Below are 19,242 nucleotides of genomic sequence, written 5' to 3'. Positions count from 1 at the left end.
TAGAGCTAATTGATGGTCGCCGAATATTGCTGATCGAAATTTAAATCCTTCGTTTGTAAATATAGATATTCAGATGGCAGCAATCAGCACAACAGCGAGAAACCAGGTGATTTTCCGAAGAAGCATTCGACCTCATTCGGTAATGGCATTTTTGGTAGAGTACTTATGCTTTATCTTGGAGCTGTTGGAGAAAGACAAACAAGTAGAAAAACTTTTGGGAGTGGTTTGTGGCATTCGACAAGTTTTTGTCTTTTTTGGATATCAAATTCAAACTGAGTCGCAGAAGAGTAAGCTGTAAAAAAGCAAAGGTACCATTGCTACCGGTTCCACCACCCAAATGGTGAGCCTCATATCTTGAACAGAATTCGAGGCATATATAATGGCACTGTCCGTACTTCACCTTGTTGGCACAATAATTTCGTTGATGTTCCATTCTGCTTACTTGGTTTTGGTACCATTAATTCTGGCTGGACTGGAATTGATTCCACACGAGGCAGCATACCATACCACATATTTCAAACTCAATACTGCTGTTGATGATCACCAGGAAGAAGAAGTGGCACAAAACCAAGGCCTCGTTTTTGATGTTGAAGATGCCGCCCAACCACAAACACCAGCTGAAAGTTACCAGAGTCTCCATGGGTACTCCTTTAACATAACCAGAAGAAATTCAACAAGTTGAAATTAATTAATAGCTAAAGAATGGAAAGGATAATTAAATATATCCAATGTGATCATTTTTCTTTTTCTTTTTTTTTTTTAATAGAAAATGCGTAGACCGATGAGTTACATTTTAAAAACTTAAATATAATTTTAAGCGTCTTTCTTCTGATTTTGGAACTTGGAAATTAATGTCAAAAGTATAATTATTATTGAATTAAAGTGCATTCATCTGTATTGTTCTGTGTTACATTATGTAAAAAAGAAAAAACAAATTAAAAAAAAAAAAGAAAAAAAAGAAGAAGAAGAAGGAAAATGACATTGTTTTTATTTTTTTTTAAATTTTTTTTTATTATTTTTTTTTTGTGGGGCTGAGATTGGCTTACTGTTAATTATTGGTCCGTTATTAATTATTGAATATGTGGCATTCTTTTTTTTTTTTGGTAATTATATTTGGCATTCATGTTTGTTTAGAGTGTATAAACACTGTTTTGACAAATTAATATCGAATTTCCATTTCTCTCCCAAAAAAAAAAAAAAAAAAAAGAAGTTATTTTTCTGGATTTAGATGCAGGGAAATATAGAGAGGGACGGACAAGAGTGTGAGACGGCGAGTAGTATTTGTAGTAAATGGTTGTGTCTGTGTGCCATACAACATATGCGCATAGCGGCATAGCAGTTGGTCCATCTTGGACCCGCTTCGCTGCATCTTACAAATTAACACGTTTCGTAACTGATTCATGGGAATCCAAACCTCCGAACCGTATATTTTTTCTTGGGATGGGTTTCGTCGGCCAGTTCTTTGCGCAAGAGCTCAAGAACCAAGGATGGTAAGTCCTTTTCTTTTTCATTTTGGTTTTTCAGGGTATTGATTTATTAATACTCGTCCGCTTTTGTTAAAAAAAAAAAAAAAAAAAAACTTGATGATGTGAGTGGTTGACTATTATATCAGGGCTGTCTCTGGAACTAGTACGAGCATTTTGAAGAAGAAGAAACTTGAAGATAGTGGATATGATGTTTTCCATTTTGATGCAAATGAACCAGAGTAAGTTTATCATTGTTGTTTTTAACAGGGATAAGTCTTTAACCATTACAATAATCGATTAAAAAGAAGGGGGGAAAAAAAATGCATTGAACACTTGAATATAAAATGGGTATGGTACTTGTGCAAATTGTTCAAATGTTAATCTATTGTGGCAATTTGGATTTGTCAGATGAAACTGTATCGGTATCTATCAGTATAATCTTTCTTATGAGACTGGCTCTTATTTGGGTTTGTGCTTATATTGGGCAATTTATGTTGTTTACTGTTCAGAACAAGCATCCTTGAAGTTCTGAAATATCACACACACATGATTGTTTCTATCCCTCCTCTTGTGGGTATTGGTGATCCGGTAAGCTTGAAGTATCTTCCAAATTTATGTTGAACAGTGTTTCTGTTTGCAAGATGATTGTTTTGTCTATAAAGCTATTTTGGACACACTCTCTGAGAATTTTTTAGATGCTTCATCATGAAAACCTTCTAAGGAGTATACTTATGGATGGAAATCTACAGTGGCTCTGCTATTTGTCATCGACCAGTATGTTGTATATCATATATATCCTTCCTTTTATATTTATATTTCCTTTGGATGGAAGATCTTTCTTGCTACTTTTAACTGGCTTATCCTTGTGCTTACTTTTCAAATAAATTAGATGGCTGTGCTATGTGCTACTTGTGTCTTATAACAGCATTCAGAATTTGAATGTCCCTCGAATCCCATGTATCTAACGAGCCCTTTTGGCATATGGAATTTTATAATATTCTAGTGGAAAACTATTTGTTGTTATAGCCAAAAGTCATAATTGGCAGCAAATTTAGTCAACTATTTATAAACTGTATTCTAAGCGATACTTGATTAATAGTATTAATACTGGATCTTATATGAAAACAGGAAATTAATTGCACTATTTTATTGGATAGAGATTGTGTGGATGCTGTTATATACCAAGTAAGAATCATATATACAAATATACAACAAACAGATGAATTTAATAGGTAAAGGTACACATAGACCATAGGTAGTTGTTGTTTCTTCATATAAGCTGCATTATGCATGTTCTTTTCTTTTCCCTTTGATGAGAAGTAACAATACTAAAAAGTATCTTAGAGTTATATTTCTAATCTGATACTTGCATATGTCACTTCTACTCCTGGAATCAACTGGTTATGATTAATTTTAAATGTTTCTAAATGTTATTTTTAACTTGGAAAAATTTACTTATATTTTGCAGGTGTATATGGAAATTGTGGTGGTGAATGGGTCGATGAGGAGTGAGTTCATCTAAACTAATCACATTTGTCATGCCAACTGTTTTCATGATAATCTGTTGTCAATTGTCCCTAAATACATTGTGGGTTGGCAGCTCTCCTACTAACCCCTCAGGTGAGTTGGCTAAATTGAGGTTAGCCGCTGAGAAGGGATGGTTTTCACTTGGCCATTATCTTGGGATTTCAGCAAATGTTTTTCGGCTTGGAGGCATCTATGGTCCCGGTAGAAGGTTGTGATAAATATCTTGTGATTGTCATAACCTCATAAGTTAGTGCTTTCAGTTTTGAATTTTAAGTTAGTATTAGATGCTCTTTGGCAGTATCTCTTGGCTCAAATTATTTTTTTTTTTTAATTTCCTATTAATTGTTATCCACCTAAGCATAATTTTTTTCCAGAATGTATGTTGACTTAATTTTAATGCATTCCTTCTTAGGTAACCGGCCTTTGAAATATTTCTTTTGGACATTCTACCATAAGGGGGAAAACATTTGTGTCTAATTTTTCCATGCTAAGTTTAGGTTACTTTAGTTTAAATCTCTTTTTCATTCTTTTTCATTACAGTGCAGTTGATACGATAATCAAGCAAGAAGCCTTGTCAAAAAGTCAGAGATTGAGAGTACGTAAACAGTACACGTCAAGAGTTCATGTACAGGACATCTGTCAGGCCCTTAAGGCCAGTATTTGTGCATCTACCCACAGGTTGGTTTGAGTTGCAACCTTGCTAAACTAGTTCAAAAATATCCTGTTATAAATAGTTTAATCTAGTTGTGAGGTAGCAGGATAAAGTGAAGTCATAAAGCTTTAAAATACTTAAGAAGTTATTACATAATCTCTCTGTTTAACTGAAACTAAACTTCAATTCAAAGGCCTACATTATTCAAAGGCCTACATTATGCAAAGGCATATCATTATTGTTCAATTTCACCCTTTTTAATGACCGTATATGCCATATTTGTTTCCTAGACACACCGTTCTTAGCTTGGGCTGGAGTCCAAAAATGATCATTTTACTTGTCTAGTTTTATACAGAACATTAATTCATTTTTGGAACTTCACATGCATGTCTAGAACCCTGTACACAAAAAATTGTGAGCTACAGCAGAGGTTTTCACCCTCTTCCTGGGCTATCCATTTTTTCACAGCAAATTTAATCAGAACTTTTTAAGTTTATTGGAAGTGAATCATTTTACTCTTTTCTGCTATCGATGTCAGAACTGGGCAAAGTATTTTCCAATCACTCATGGGTTTTGTCATTTTCAGAGAATTGTATAATATCGTTGATGATGATCCAGCCCCTAGGGAAGAAGTATTTGCATATGCACGGAACTTGATAGAGAAAAAGTGGCCCGGCCAACTCAAACAGTTTTCCAATCAAGATGAATCTTTGGTTACTGTCAAGAAAGAAGGTGTACTTGGTGAGAAGCGAGTTTCTAATGCCCAGATGAAGAAGGAACTAGGAGTGAGGCTTCTTCATCCTAGCTATAAGTCAGGATTGCAGAGCATTGTTGATCAAATGGAGAACCCTTTTCAATACAGTGCATACAGTTCATGATTAATGAAACCATCAAAACATCTAGATTAAAGATCGAATTATTTCAGAAGCTGCAGTTCCATTTAATCGTGGAGAATAGGCACGTTATTTATTTATTTATTTATTTTTCTGGATTTCTTGGTATGCTTTTTATGTTGTTGCAATACAAGTGCCTCGTAAATGTAAATGAAAATTGTACTTCATTTTGTCTACAACATTTTGTTGTCCGTACGATGCGATACGTGTGGGCGTCTCAAAATGTCTTAAATGCGTTGTTCACAATTTGGCAAATAAAAATCATGGTATACAGGCCTTTTGTTTAGGTTGAATTGTGTGAAGATAGGACTTGCGTTGGATTAACAAACTGGTGGTTTAAGCTTGCCTGATTGCTTAAGTAAGTTCCTTTATCTCTACTTATAAATGGAGGTGCCAATGAAACAAGTCTAATGGGATTTTTCATTCCTGTTTCCATATCTCAAGAGACTAATTAAATCCTAAATTCTCCGTATAGTGTCAAAATAAATAATTAAAAAAAAATAAGTGCTGAATTATCATGCATTTTGCATTTTATCCTTCAAATTAAAAAAAGTGTCACATTATTCCCTAAATTATTATCTTTTATCACTTTAGATCAGTTATGGAATTTTTTTAACAGATGAATTTTATGAAATTATATACAATTAATGTAACTTTAATAGAAAACTATTTTGTTCTATTTTATTTCATTTTGAATTGGTGTGATGGATAAAATTGAAAAATTGAACTAAAGTGACAACAACAACAAAAAATAAAAATAAAAAATTTATGGTGCAATGTAACACTTTTTTAAATTTGATGGGTAGATATGTAATGATTCAGCGGCATAAATATACTTTAACCATATATTAGTTTTCTAAAATATAATTGATAAGTGTCACAACCTGTTAGGATGGCCGAGTGGTCTAAGGCGCCAGACTCAAGTTCTGGTCCTCTTACGAGGGCGTGGGTTCAAATCCCACTTCTGACATTTTTTTTTTTATTAATTTTTTTTTACCCTCTCTTTTTTTATTTAAATTTTTTTTTTTAATTGACTAACTGCGGTGCTTTTGTACCTAATGAATAATGACTACATGGCAGAAAGCGTGTCGATGCCCCTGTGCCAGTGGTAAGGAGTCAAAATTCTCAATTTAGGTCCAAGTCCACAAGATATCTAAAAGTCTCAGAAAACAAAAACTCCACGTAGAACAACCATTCATGGAGCAATGATAGCATCCGAGGCTAAGGAAAAAACCTGGAAGGTAATGTCCAATAATTGTTCTCCTGTCAGACGTATTGACTGAAGACTTGAATTACGAGATATGCTTCATCTTTTTCTTCAATTTACATATTAAAACAAAATAAAATGAAAAAAGGTTTTTCTTGTGTTATTCCTACACAAACTAGTTTACGCCTTCTTGCCCACAGTAATATAATAATAATAATAATAATAATAATAATACATGTTTGTTTCACTGTAATTACTTGGCAGATCTCACTACCAAAACTAAAATTCAAGGGAGGGAAAGGAGAAAATCCATTCCTCATAAAAATTGTCGGTGACATGTAACTAAACAAGCTCCATAGAAAGCCACGCCAACTAATCTCTAGCACAGCGTTAAGCATGAAATAAATGCAAGTATAAAAGCCTTAAAATCGACATTTACTAACATTGAAATGCCAGACCGTATTAATCCTTCACATATATATACATACAAATAGACAAATAATTGAATATTATCCTCGCCTCTTTTCAAACCTACAATAGAATGAGCTTATTGGCAAAGTTTTCGTTTCTATTGTCTAGACTTTCAGTGCATCATCTTTTAACTTCAATTTGCATTTATATGCAGAGCCTTTCACTAAATTTGACAACACATACATCGTAACAACCTCATCCATTGCATCCCTCTCTTTCTGCCCATTCTTGGCAACTATATAAGGGCCTTCTTTTTACATTTAGCCTCCACCTCATAGAATCAGTCACCAGAAAAACCCTCAAAAAGGAATTTAAAATGGAACTAAATTTTATTAGCTAAGCTAGACTACAAATTAAAAAGGAAAAAAAATTCCTAATACCGGTATAACACCTCTAATGATACCATTGTTGGCCTATATTACCAGAGCTACGGAACTCAGTCCTTGCGATATCTAGCCCAAAAGCCTTTCTTCCTGGTTGAATCATTTTCTGACAGGGACCTACTCCACTTGGAACCAAGGGAGAAGTGTCGTTTCAAGAAAGGCTTTGCAAAGGAGCCTCTCGAGCTGGAACTGGGTTCCATCTTTAGACATTTTCCTTTTCTGTCAATGCTACCTTGGTGATCAAAAACATCAAAATCACTGTCAAAACTATCCACAACTCTATTTCTGGATATCCTATGATTTTTTGCCTTTGAATCCAATTCTGCTCTCATCATAGCTTTTCGTGACATCTTTATGAATTGCTTCTCTCCAACCAGACAAATTGGGCAAGCCGGGTCATACTTGTCGGCCTCTGGGGTCATTGTTTCCAAACACTCAGCATGATAAACATGTCCACAGATCAACACAGCAACCACAGAGAGGTCTGGGCCAGCAATAATTTTCTGGCTGCTCCATGAAGATCTCTCAGTTAGGAGCTTAGAGCAGGCTACGCAAGACTGCAAATCTATGGAAGGGGAACATGAAAACCTGCTGCTAGATTCACTTATCTTGCCATGAATAGAGCCCAGGTGCTCACTATCAAAAGACCACCTTTCTCTTTGAGAAGAGGCCACAAGCTCAGAAAAGGTGCGCATAGACCAGCCATCAGAGGACCCAACTTGGGATCCAGTTGCCAAGTCATTGCTGCAAGTAGAGAGTACGAAAGACGGTCTTCCTTCAGAAATTGAGTTGTTATTTGGTGCTTTCAATCCCAGGATTCGACTATCAGAAACTTGTCTTAATAGCTGGTGTCCTGGTGAACGACGGGCACGTCTTGATGGGGTTGAGTTGGGAAACAGTGGATAACAATGTGTGGTCATAGGATCTGCAGTTGGTGTTGAAAAAGCTGAAGGTATGGAAAATGAAAGATTTGGTGCAGATGAATCAGCAACTCCAGGCGATTCTACCAAATTCTTCACCTGAAACACATAAGGGAACCGGTGAGACATTGACCCAAATGATGATGAGAAGGTTTCAGCAACAAAAACAAATAAGGCCCATGATACTAAATCCAACTTCAAATGAATCAGACTCACCTCTGAAGAATAATTGCTTGCCATGGATAGATCTGCTTCAATTACATATTAAATTGTCAGCATAAAACAAAAAATGAATAAGGAAAAGTGATGCAACACAAAGAGCAAGCAAAAATTAAAGTTTACCTGAAGATGAAGTCATTAAACGTGTAACCATTCGTCCATGAACTGGAGACTTTTGGGAGGTGGGTGATTCAAAATTCTCCATTGGGCTACCTGCATCTGAAAAATTACCCCTTTCAGAACCTAATGGCCCTTTTAACTCCATGCTAGCATTCCTGCTGATTCCATGAGAAACTTGATACAAAGGAGTATCAGTTTCACCAGCAACACGACCTCGATTATCCCACCGGAAGCTCCATGATGGTGAATATATGACATTTCTATGTACAGTTTCACCTCCAGTTCTATTGGGGTGTGTTCTTTCCCTCGCAGCCACACAACAAGCTGACCCCATGACAACTCAGATACTGGAGGTCTATTGTAATAGCTTCCACACCACAAGAAAATGCAAAAGAAACAAAATCTGACACTAGATTCTCCTGTTTTTGGAAAAAATGCACAGTAAAAATCAAGTATTAATCGAGATAAAATCTTTTATCAATCACTAATCAAAAGGATATGCATCTAAAGATGAAGGTTTTTGAACAAAAAATTTCAAAACCTACCTCATATCATTTTCTCATAGAGCACCACAGTACTACACCCTGAAAGATAACAGACGAAATATTTAGTACTGCTCGGTAAATAACATTAGGAATGGTTTAATCACCAAACACAAACTTCAAGTAGAAATTTTCGAAACTATTCCTCCTTGGAAAAATCTTCTTACAGAAAGGAAGGGAAAAAACATCGTTCACGTGTTCAATAAACAAAAGTACTTGGGGAATCAGCATGTGAAATTTCATCAGACAAGCTAAAGAAAAATTAAACCTTTTAAAACTAAACTGAAGGAAAAGGGAAAATTCTAAAATATTGCACGTTTTAGTACCTCAAGAACACTAAAACAACAGCAAGAAGATCGACAATTTTCTTTGAAAGGTAGAACAACTGAAAGCATCGCATCTCTTCAAAATTCCATATCTATATCAATTTGACATTTCATGGTGTGAGATCAACTCCTATTACTCCAGAGAAGATAGATAGCATACAGAGAGAGGAGAAAAAAGAAAAAAGAAAACAGAAAGGGGGAAAAAAAAGGGGCCACTTCCTAAAACAAGAAACCCAGCAAAAAGGAAAACTGTCTTGGCATATCACCTTAACAGGCAATAACAATTTCAATTCTTTACAGAAATGAGAACGTTGCATAGGGCAGAAAACATGAGATGCATTCAGTAGAATCAGTACTATAATTCTTCCAGACTAAATGTGATGTGATCTTCTGCTCTAAATGAAAATGCATCACCAGATGTGTAAAACTCTTGTGGATTCAATTACTATAAGATGCGAAACTAAACACAGTAGGCACAAAAAAAAGCTCAGAAAATACAAGGGATTGGACGGTACTTTACAACAAGAGGTTCCCCTTCCTAAAACGACCATAGAGAACTTTCATCTGGGATCAGATACTGCAAAAGCAGCTATGCTAGCAAAAGTGATATGAATCAAGGATTTCTATTCTAGGAAAAAAATAATAATAATAATAATAATTCCTAACACTATCATCTAAATCTGTAACATAACAAAAGTTGGTCGAAATAATATCAATATGTTAACGCAGAAAAACACAATCTACTACAACATAAAAATAGAAAACTAATACAATGGAATTTAAATAAATTTCATATATGCTTTTATATTCAAATTCAAAAACCATACAAATCCAGCTCCACTTGAGACCACAAGTAAAATAATTCTCCAGCAACTGAGAATGAAAAACTTTCACAGTGATACGGACGCGATAACCCTCTAAATTAGAGACGTAATTAACATCCCCTCCATCTTGTGAATTCTGAAGTATGTACGTAATTATGAAAAATAAAAGAAAATATGCTTATGAATGTTTATATGCAATTTATTAAATGCAGAGAACAAACAAAAACCAGAAAGAAATTACCTATAGGCTATAACAAAGATTCACCATTTCCATTGCAAAATAGCACAGTGAACCTCAAACGAAATGCCCGAAAGATCTGCAATTGAAACCGAAAAGGAAAATCAAAATTCGTCAGGAACGAGCAAACGAAAATCACAGAACAAAATTAGGGTTTCTAATACGACAAAATTAGCAGGAACGCATAAATAGCAAGAATATAAAAATAAAAAATAAAAAATGGGAAAGTGGAGTCTCTCTCTCTCTCTCACCGTATAACTTGCCTTAGGGCTTGTTCTTTCAGAGAGCTGTAAAACTCTTCATCATAGTCTTCGTCGAAGCGACGAGCGAAAGGCCAAAAAAAAAAAAAAAAAAAAGCTAAAAGCGTTTTAAACGGTGTGGATATGACGGAGTTGGAGCTTTGGATTTCGCGGCAGAAAGGGACGGCGTTCGTTATGACGAAGTTAGGGAAATGGAAGTGATATGTGTGAGTGACCGGGCGAACCCAAAAAAAAAAAAAAAAGAACTTGGGAAATTGTGCCACGTTTATGTTTTGTTTTCTTCATTAATTTTATTTATATGCACTTGAGTGGCCCGACCCGAACTGGCATTGACGGGTTCATTCAGTCAACACATTTCATAAGAGAGATGTCGTAGTATTATTGGGTGACTTTAGATAACCCATGGACCCTTCCGCAGATGATCACTAAGAATGAAATTACAAACCTAATCTACCGGCCCCTTTTTCAGTCTCTCTGGGACTCTTCTTCGCTTCTCTGCTCCGTCTTGTGGGTCTCCATTTCCAACTCTCTTTCGCATTTCTCTGGTCCGCCTCCGAGCTGGTAAGTTCATTTCGTTTTTTCTTTGTATATTTTTTTATTTAACATTGAATATCTGAATTTGATAAAAAAAAAATTTTTTTTCAAGTTTTTGGGATTCTTTGGGAGAATCGTCTGTGGGCCTTTTTTTTTTTTTTTTTTTTTTCCTTCGGGACTAACAGTCGAAAAACAATAATTTATCGTTTTCCTCCGGTAGAATTTAATTATTGGGTTTTTTACATTTCTTTTTCTTGCTTCAATTAATTTGCAATTGCATGTCTGAGCATCTTATCTTGTTTCCTGGAGAAAGTGAAGAGTGACACTTTAATTTACAAAAATAAAATCCGATAATTGGTTTATTTCGTTATCATATGGAAAATGATTTGACTGGGCACCAACTTTTAGCATCGTATTAAGTTTAATGTGGTATTCAAACCCAACCAGAATCTCATGGTTTAGTCAGTTCCTGCATACCAAATTGCAGACTTTATGTGTTTGGCTTTCAGTGCCAGCTAATGTAGTGCATTATGAATGATGTAAAATTATAAACATTGGGCTGGAATATTGAATTTCGAAAATAAAGTTTATGGAGGTAATAGGTAAAATGAAAAAGACAATGAAAGGGAAATGATAATGTTGATGTAGATAGCTCAAGGAGTGTTTCTAGCTTTCTGAAACCGTCCTATGTGAAACTCCTAATATCCTTATTTTTACTTGATAAAGCTTTTGTGAAATTGGATCAGGTACCTGGCTATGATTCTAAATGGATGCATCATGCCCACCGTTTGTGTGTCAGTAAATTCCAGAGTAGATAGGTCATCGGTGCCCAGATGTTCTGTCTCATCATGTATTCCGCGTTTGCAAGTGAAGGCTTCTTTTCCGAGCGTCAGCTCAAGGACACCACATCAAGAGGGTAAGCATGGTTCTAATAATGTACTGTATAGAATTACTCTAGAATTCTTTTTCCTGTTTTTCACAGTTTCGTTTCAGGTTCAGACAAAAGGGTCATTTTAATTTTATTTTATTTTATTTTATTTTTTAATTTGGAGCTCTTACAGTAAATGGTACTATGGTGAAATTAAAACACAATGGAAACATCAATGGCATTTATTATAAAGCTAGAACATTTCATAATATGGTAAAGATGTAGACACCAGGAACATTTGAAATAATTGACTTATAGTAAAGGTCCATACAAAATAAAATGGTTCTCGAATGTTTATGCTTGTTTATTGATTCAGCACTCTGTGATTGTAGCTATGCCAGTCCTGCACCTTGCAGCTGCATCAACCCCACTTTTAAGTGGGGATCGAGGTAGCTTGTTACACACTATCCCTATGTTACCAAGGCGTTGTGGATCTCGAATGTCGCCTCGAGCATCTAAGGATGTCCCATACAGTTATCGGTATCCTCCGATGACTAAAAAGCCAAGATGGTGGTGGAGGACGCTAGCATGCCTGCCTTATTTAATGCCTTTCCATGAGACATGGATGTATGCAGAAACGGCTTATCACCTGCACCCTTTTCTAGAAGACTTTGAATTCTTAACATACCCATTTCTTGGTGCCATTGGAACATTGCCTAGCTGGTTTCTGATGGCGTATTTTTTTGTTGCATATCTTGGAGTTGTGAGGAGAAAGGAGTGGCCCCACTTTTTCAGATTTCATGTGGTGATGGGCATGTTATTGGAAATTGCACTGCAGGTCATAGGGACTGTGAGTCGTTGGATGCCCCTTGCTGTATACTGGGGCAAACTGGGAATGCATTTTTGGACAGCCGTTGCATTTGCTTACCTTTTTACGGTCATTGAGTGCATCCGTTGTGCTCTTGCTGGTATGTATGCTGACGTCCCTTTTGTTTGTGATGCTGCATATATTCAGATCCCTTATGATTAAAGGTGAAGGAATGTAAAAAGAAAATTTCAGCCAATCAGTTTGGCAAGCTATTTGAGAGCACCTTTTTTTTCCTGTTGAAACTGTGGTGTAAATTTTTTAATTTGCTCAGCTGTGTTTATGTGTTGTATCGAGATTAGTCAAATAGCAGTAACTTATCTGTCGATCGTTTCTCCTTTGGTTTTAAATGTTAATTTCACATGCTGCTCATGTATCTGTCAGTATTAGTCGTAAAATTGGAGTTTCAGTGCTTCCTTCAAATAACCATTTAAAGTCTTCCTCTATAGCACAATTCTTCCTCATTTCGCTTAATTTCTCTAATTTTAACATCCTGGTGGTCCAATGACAATTTGATATACCAGGTTTTCCTATAACCTGGAAGAAAATTTGTTCAATTACATGAATTTAACACCATCTAGAAAGCATGCGGTCTGTTGAAGTGTATCTCATAAAGTTCATGTTTATCTGTGAATAGGTTTCGTTCTATTTTAATTGCATAGTTTGTTGCATTTTTGTTCAAACTAACCGGTGATCCTCTTAAAGAAAAATGTTTATTTTAGCTCTATGTGATATAGATGATCATCATGCGTGATCTTAGGAATTTTGGCAATTTTTCTGGAAATCTTTGGGGTCAGCTCTGGTATTTCATTTGTATTGGGCTGAAGATCCTCAAGTCCTACACATGATCTTCCTGTTTTCACCCAGAAACTAATTCCCAATTCAATTGGGATTTTTTCCTTTTCATTTTCTTGGAATTTTTGGGGCGGGTTGGGTTTGGATTTTACGAGTTTTTTTTTAGCTAGGTCCATTGGTATCCAATAGATATAGGATTAAGCCTCATTCAAGCCCATCCAACCTATCTTTTTCTCGAAAATAAAATTGGAAAATTGCTATGTCAGAGCCTTGTAGGTACTTTCGGTGAAGTGACAATGCATTTCCAGGTTCCAACATAGATAAAATGTTTGAAGGCAAAATTTGTCTTACACACCATGATGCAATTTATTAGTCATTACCTCTGAAAAATATGGGGGGAATTAAAATAAAATTATATACGATGAAGAAAATTTTGGGGATATTTACAGTTTGTGGAAGATAGTGAGCGTGTGTTTTGCACTAATTTGTGTAATTGTAAGGGCATATGTCAATTTTAGACTCGCATCATCTTCTTTGTTTGCCTTCCATGCTGCAACCATTTCTTAAAAGCATACAACTCCAAAATTATTAAAAATAAACAAGGTGTTCTTTGGTTTTCTGACTTTTGATTGGGATTGGATTGCCATTGTCCTTGTCATTGTAATAATTCGTAAAACTGTTCAAAGAATCTTCTATGAAAAATGAGAATTTTGTATAACCATCTGAATGGCCCGGAAAAGAAATAGATTAATTCAATTTTACCAACCAATCCTAATTCGTTGTTTATTAAGATTGTTATCTTTAAATATTAATGTTGATTCAGTCGTTTGCTCCTCTGTATATGTATATAATTCTTTGTTTTCAAAAAAATTCTCTAATTAAAGTTATGGAAGTTGTTTTCTCAGGGGGGGCAAAAGAAAAGGCATTATGATCTTTATTTTCTTTGGTCTTTGTTTTTGGATTTAAAAACAAACCCAAAAAAAAAAAAAAAAAACAAAACAAAACAAAACAAAAAAACAAGTAGAATGCTGTCTCTTTCTGTTGAGAGAAAAACTCCAAGTCCTCCACCTTACAAAACTAAACTATTAATAAGTCTCAATCTTTTGTTTGTTCATTTGTTGTAATTAAAGTGTTTATGAGTGGCAAACAGACACCCCAAACACTCTCTCACGCTCTTTTCCAACATCATCAAACCCAACATTTTACTCTCTAAAAAGACACCATAAATTACCAACTCCTCCACTCAACAAAAGCGTCTGCCATTGATATAAAATGACATTGTTTCCATTAATTAAAAAATCATAAAACTTAATAGCGTGATTTTTTATTTTTTTATTTTTGGTTCTTTAATATTAATTTAATTGGCTTGCCTCATGCTTGATCATCATCTCCTAATTAACAATGTTTTATCATTTTTACTAGTTCATATTGTAATGGCATGCAATCAAAATCGATCATCGAAAAGTCATAGCCAATGATTTCATCACCCTTTGCTTCCTCTTTTAGATAATATTCCGTCGCACTCTTATTAAATATACCATCCTACCTAAATTCACCCACTTGCTTATTGCATTTTGCATGCCTTTTCTTTTCGTTTTTTAACCTTTTATTGATGGTTGGTTTATGGGTTATTGGTTTACCCTGCTTTCCCACAGCATGAGTTCTCAATCAGTGACAATTATTTCATTCATTTCAAATCAACAATGAAGCATTTTTCACTTCAAATTTTTTTATACCTTTTCTCTGTTTTTGGGGGGTGGAGAATATATATATGTAGATGGGGACACAATAAATGTATATGCTGTTTTCTTTATCCTTTTTCTAAATGATTTTCCACCGGTGGGTTCCACTAAAATAGACGAGAAACAGGAGTCTAAAAACGTCAAGCTAATTTTGGTAATAATTCATTAATGCATCGGCCTGGATAGAAAATTGAGATAACCATACATACGATCCTCTCCAAATTGCTTTTTGATTTCATTTGTTTATTATGTATATATGAAATTATTACTTAAACGATAGAAAACAAAATACTATTTTTTCTCAATCTTGCAAACTAGAAAAATTTTGGTGTCAAGGACCTGCCATGCCAACCCATATTATCAGAGCAAGAGGATCAAGAGAATCAACACTAAACAAGTACATAACCTGTACTCTTTAGTACGTATAATATTAATTAATACATAATATTGGAGCTGTGGCGCCAAAAAAGGAAGAAAATATTTATTAAAAAAAAAAACGAAAACAAAAACAAAAAGGTAGGTTTCTCCTGCGACCGAGCTTAATTCTGACAGCACACCATGCACTTAACTTTTTCACTACCTGTTGCACTACGTAATGTAATTTTGGTGTGCCTTTTTACTGTATTTGTTTGTACTCCTTGCTTTTCTAGAACTTGTCAGCTATAACATTAAAATTTTTTTTTTAATGAAATATTTGATAAAAATAAAAATATTGAATAAAATTGATTTTTAAAAATTAATTTTTTAAAATTTAATTTTTTGATAATAAATTTTTTTAATAATTTTTTGTTTACAGTATTTGATTAATTAGAGAAGAAAATAGAATTTATAAGTAATTAAATAAATTTATATATTAAAATTTAAAAATAAAATTATATTTAAAAAAATAGATAATATCAATTTTTTAGAATATTTTAGAATGATATATTTTTTAGTAGAATTTATTTTCTCCGTCAGTTTTTTATATTATTAAATTTATTTTTTATTGAGATTTATAAATTTTTTTTGTTAAAAATTATCCAAATAAAAAAAAAATTATTTTTTTAAAAAATTTTATATTCTCACTAACTTTACAATTACCCAAACACCCTATCAATATCTTAATAAACATAATTTCAAAGGTATAAAACAAATAATCAAATAAATTAAATCTAGACAAATTGAACTTGCTCTTTTTCCTGCGAATTATCGTGGGAATATATATTATTTACTTATTTAAGTGAATAAAAGACCATACTCTGTTTTGATGTTTATTAGAAAGTCCTTTCTTTCTTTTTCTTTTTTCTTTTAATTTTTATTATCCATTGCTAAAGCGAGGGCACCGTCTGCACCATTTCAAACACAAATATGTGACTGTTTAATTAACTCATTGGACGACTGGCCAAAAAAAATTATATTTAACTCATTGGATGCTATCTATAACGTCCATACTTTAGTGGACTACTCGTGAATTTGGTGGACACAACAATAAGACAAAATCCTTGGTTTGTCACGTTTTAGCAGAAATCTTATTGTAGATTTAGATGCATTGAACCAAGGCACGCAATTATAATATGAACGCCCAATGAGCCGGAAACAGGTACAGACGAAAAATAGATGGAAAATTTATTATAATATGTTTTATAGGTCTACTCCTCTGTATTCTTCCTTGATATATTAATTTAACTTGTCAGCATCCCCAATAATTACACTATCACGTTATCTGCTCATACGTGATTTGTTCTTCCTTCCACTTTTACCCACAAAAGCAACTTGGTTTGTCAGAAATGGGAAATTGAATTTTTTTTTTTTAATCACTATTATCTTTGGATATTTGAGAATTTTGAATTTCCGGCAAAAAGAAAAAATAATGGTTTTCTGTTCATAAAAAGACAGAAAAATTGAGGGTTTAGTCTTTTATAAAACATATTCATATGTATTAAGTCTTCAAATAGAATCTCATCAATGTTGGAACTAGTGTCTTTAAAATAATTTTTGCATAAAAAAAGCAAAATCGAAAACTTAGATCAAATTCATGACTAATATATACTGTGATCAGTCTCACCTTGTTTTATGGGACTAGGGCTTTGCGTAGATACTAGAAAGTAGAAGTTTTTTTGATCATGCAAATAAATATGTGTGAAAATAAGGTATTTATTTTCTATCAATACCAATTCCCCATCTAATCACAAATCATCTCATTAAGCATGTAATATTGCCCCACAAGCATCCAAAATCTCGTTTCATGCTAGAATTTCTCATATTTTTGTGCGAGAAAGTGAAGGACAAAACTTCTCCATGAAAAAACAGTTCAAAAGAAATTTAATCAGACAAGGAAGAAAAATAAAACACACACAAACAAAAATAAAAACAAAAAGGTCATGAAAATTAAGATTGAAATAATTATATAACCACCACACCATGAAGAAGGACCCATTTACACAAGAAGAATCCAGTTACTGGGTCCCTCAATGTCCTTTGAGAAACCCTTTTTCTAATTCCGGAACCCATTTTCACACAGTCAAATTATCTGACCTAGTTACCAATATTATAATAATAATATATATAACTATCAGAACAAAAAAAAAAAAAACAAAAAAAAAACCACCCTGTTTTCTTCCTCTCCACTCGTTGAGACCATAAAACAAACACCATCAATAAAACCAACAAAGACAAATAGAAATTGACCAATCTCTGCACAAGGCTTTTTGAGCCAGCCTGTATGACAAAGATGATGTTGATGATTTTAGTACGGGAGCATATCTGCAGTGGCCATGATGGGTTGGTTAAAACAGAGCAAATTCCAAGGGTTCATCAAAGTTTCCGCATTGTTTTGAAGGTTATGATGATCAGATTCAAGGACTCCATTGCTGTTGTTGTTGTTGATATAGTTTAAGATGTCATTAAGAGATTGGAGTCTCTGACTGAGTTCAGCCATCTGAGCACGCAGGACTGAGTTTTCAGATTCAACCTTCATAAGGTCTCGGGTGGTGAAGTTTATCCTCGTGATAATTTGATTGCTTTCTTTTCTCAGCTGTGCAACTTGGGCCACCAGTTCATCCAAGTGTTGCTGTTTTCGCATTCGTGATCGCCGGGCTGATTCGCGGTTCGATTGCATTCTTTTCCTTTTTCTCTGATCCATCAGAAGCTGCAAGTCTTCTTCTGAACCAGAGTTCTGAAGCTGAGTGGAACCTGAGGAATTACCACTAGAAGAGGCCATATAATATATATATATATATATATGTATATCTACACCCAAGAAACTGATTATAAGTCTCCGAAAACCCAATAATATTAAGATTTTCTAGAGAAAGTTATAAAGACGCAGGTCCCAGATACCAATAAAACTGTAGCTAATAATGTAATTAATATATATATTATATGATATGGTTATGGTAAATATATTTCAGGGAGTGATTGAAACTGACTTATGAAAAAACATAGAACCAGTAAAGGAACACAACAGAGAAAGATTGAACTAAATGGGTCCTGCGTCTGAGTGAGGAATTTATCATAAACCCTGAACGGAGGATTTCACTGACTACTGGAGACATGAATTTCAAACATTAAGAACAGGATATTGATCATCAATATTTTCCCAAGAAAAAAAAAGGAGAAAAAAAAAAAAACAGAGCAAGGAAGAGAAACAGAGTTTTTGTTTTCCTGCAAAAGATCTCAGCAGAAATCAAAAACTTTTGCTGTGAAAGGTGTATATTTTTTTTTCCAAGGGAATGGAAAATATTGGGATTTTGTTATGGAATCCCCCAAGAAGCAAAGATTCAATAACAAAAGCCCAGAAAATCAAACCCCCCAAAGAAGTAAAAAATAAAATAAAAAAGCACAAACCCACTGTAGGGTAAGAGAAAAACAGAGGAAAACAGAGCAGAAAAACAGTCTAAATTTCCTAGAACAAAACTAACAGAACCTCGACCTGCTCGAAGAAATGAGAAAACAAAGATTTAAAGGAGGAAGGAGAAAAGAAGAGGAGAAGAGGCTGTTTATGGTGTTGAGGAACCATTTTATAGGACAAAAAGGCAATGGAAATGAAAATGAAAGAAATTTTGAGAAAAATAAGAAATAAATTTATATTATATAAAATAAATAAATAAATAAATAAAAAGGAACAAAAAGAAGTAGAGACAGTAGAGAGTAAAGAGCATTGGAAACTCCTTCAAGCCTTAGAGGTAGTTTGTTGGGGGAGGGCAGGAAAAGTTGATTAGGCATGTAGGGTGGAGAGTGGAGACGAAATTTCCGCAAACGTCCAATTCCAGCTGGTGGCCAGGGGGAGCTATTAATAATTATTAAATATTTGTTACTCTTTTTTATTTTTTTATCTCTCTTTCACCGCTGGTATCAGATTTAACCGTTCAACAGTAATTTATTTTGAGGTTCCTTTACGGGATGGTATAGA

General features: G+C 34.2%; 4 protein-coding genes and 1 non-coding gene across 8 annotated transcripts; 3 read left to right on the top strand and 2 right to left on the bottom strand.

Annotated features, from left to right (window-relative positions):
• The first annotated feature begins 1,162 nt into the window (after window positions 1-1,162).
• LOC107420494 (uncharacterized) lies at window positions 1,163-4,824 on the top strand. 2 transcript variants are annotated; one of them, XM_016029465.4, is made up of 8 exons: window positions 1,173-1,490; window positions 1,613-1,705; window positions 1,976-2,054; window positions 2,162-2,240; window positions 2,935-2,974; window positions 3,067-3,201; window positions 3,534-3,671; window positions 4,232-4,824. In XM_016029465.4, exons 1-8 carry the CDS (start codon window positions 1,291-1,293, stop codon window positions 4,521-4,523), a joined length of 1,056 nt encoding a protein of 351 aa, XP_015884951.3. In that variant the 5' UTR covers window positions 1,173-1,290; the 3' UTR covers window positions 4,524-4,824. The 2 variants fall into 2 exon arrangements, with proteins under 2 accessions (XP_060673642.1, XP_015884951.3); XM_060817659.1 differs by lacking the exon at window positions 3,534-3,671 and having other exon boundaries at window positions 1,163-1,490.
• A 600-nt stretch (window positions 4,825-5,424) lies between these two features.
• On the top strand, window positions 5,425-5,508 carry TRNAL-CAA (transfer RNA leucine (anticodon CAA)). Its single transcript has one exon. It is a non-coding gene; the product is annotated as a tRNA-Leu (tRNA).
• Window positions 5,509-6,161: 653 nt separating this feature from the next.
• Window positions 6,162-10,311, bottom strand: LOC107420500 (uncharacterized). Of its 3 annotated transcripts, XM_016029484.4 has the most exons (7): window positions 10,040-10,311; window positions 9,792-9,867; window positions 8,727-8,818; window positions 8,404-8,442; window positions 7,862-8,277; window positions 7,736-7,770; window positions 6,162-7,618 (listed from the first exon to the last, which is right to left on the bottom strand). In XM_016029484.4, exons 5-7 carry the CDS (start codon window positions 8,190-8,192, stop codon window positions 6,653-6,655), a joined length of 1,332 nt encoding a protein of 443 aa, XP_015884970.3. In that variant the 5' UTR covers window positions 8,193-8,277; window positions 8,404-8,442; window positions 8,727-8,818; window positions 9,792-9,867; window positions 10,040-10,311; the 3' UTR covers window positions 6,162-6,652. The 3 variants fall into 3 exon arrangements, with proteins under 3 accessions (XP_015884970.3, XP_015884967.3, XP_048331381.2); XM_016029481.4 differs by lacking the exon at window positions 8,727-8,818; XM_048475424.2 differs by lacking the exon at window positions 8,727-8,818 and having other exon boundaries at window positions 7,736-7,767.
• Window positions 10,312-10,451: 140 nt separating this feature from the next.
• On the top strand, window positions 10,452-12,641 carry LOC107420492 (protein TIC 20-I, chloroplastic). Its single transcript, XM_016029463.4, has 3 exons — window positions 10,452-10,609; window positions 11,329-11,498; window positions 11,843-12,641. Exons 1-3 carry the CDS (start codon window positions 10,467-10,469, stop codon window positions 12,478-12,480), a joined length of 951 nt encoding a protein of 316 aa, XP_015884949.3. The 5' UTR covers window positions 10,452-10,466; the 3' UTR covers window positions 12,481-12,641.
• A 4,555-nt stretch (window positions 12,642-17,196) lies between these two features.
• LOC107420484 (bZIP transcription factor 44) lies at window positions 17,197-18,998 on the bottom strand. Its single transcript, XM_016029453.4, has one exon. The coding sequence runs from the start codon at window positions 18,049-18,051 to the stop codon at window positions 17,578-17,580; it is 474 nt and encodes a 157-aa protein (XP_015884939.2). The 5' UTR covers window positions 18,052-18,998; the 3' UTR covers window positions 17,197-17,577.
• Window positions 18,999-19,242: the final 244 nt, after the last annotated feature.

The sequence above is a fragment of the Ziziphus jujuba genome, chromosome 5, assembly GCF_031755915.1.
Source record: "Ziziphus jujuba cultivar Dongzao chromosome 5, ASM3175591v1".
NCBI lineage: Eukaryota > Viridiplantae > Streptophyta > Magnoliopsida > Rosales > Rhamnaceae > Ziziphus > Ziziphus jujuba.
This window is presented reverse-complemented; position numbering and strand designations above follow the sequence as displayed.

Bases quoted from the DNA above. Each gene is read 5' to 3' on its own strand.
- LOC107420484 (XM_016029453.4), bottom strand. From the start codon at position 18,051: ATGGCCTCTTCTAGTGGTAATTCCTCAGGTTCCACTCAGCTTCAGAAC.
- LOC107420492 (XM_016029463.4), top strand. From the start codon at position 10,467: ATGATCACTAAGAATGAAATTACAAACCTAATCTACCGGCCCCTTTTT. The intron at 10,610-11,328 runs GTAAGTTCATTT...AAATTGGATCAG, and splicing joins TCTGGTCCGCCTCCGAGCTG to GTACCTGGCTATGATTCTAA. The intron at 11,499-11,842 runs GTAAGCATGGTT...CTGTGATTGTAG, and splicing joins AAGGACACCACATCAAGAGG to CTATGCCAGTCCTGCACCTT.
- LOC107420494 (XM_016029465.4), top strand. From the start codon at position 1,291: ATGGTTGTGTCTGTGTGCCATACAACATATGCGCATAGCGGCATAGCA. The intron at 1,706-1,975 runs GTAAGTTTATCA...TTTACTGTTCAG, and splicing joins TTTGATGCAAATGAACCAGA to AACAAGCATCCTTGAAGTTC. The intron at 2,975-3,066 runs GTGAGTTCATCT...GTGGGTTGGCAG, and splicing joins GGTGAATGGGTCGATGAGGA to CTCTCCTACTAACCCCTCAG.
- LOC107420500 (XM_016029484.4), bottom strand. From the start codon at position 8,192: ATGGGGTCAGCTTGTTGTGTGGCTGCGAGGGAAAGAACACACCCCAAT. The intron at 7,771-7,861 runs GTAAACTTTAAT...ATGTAATTGAAG, and splicing joins TTTAATGACTTCATCTTCAG to CAGATCTATCCATGGCAAGC. The intron at 7,619-7,735 runs GTGAGTCTGATT...TATGTGTTTCAG, and splicing joins CAAGCAATTATTCTTCAGAG to GTGAAGAATTTGGTAGAATC.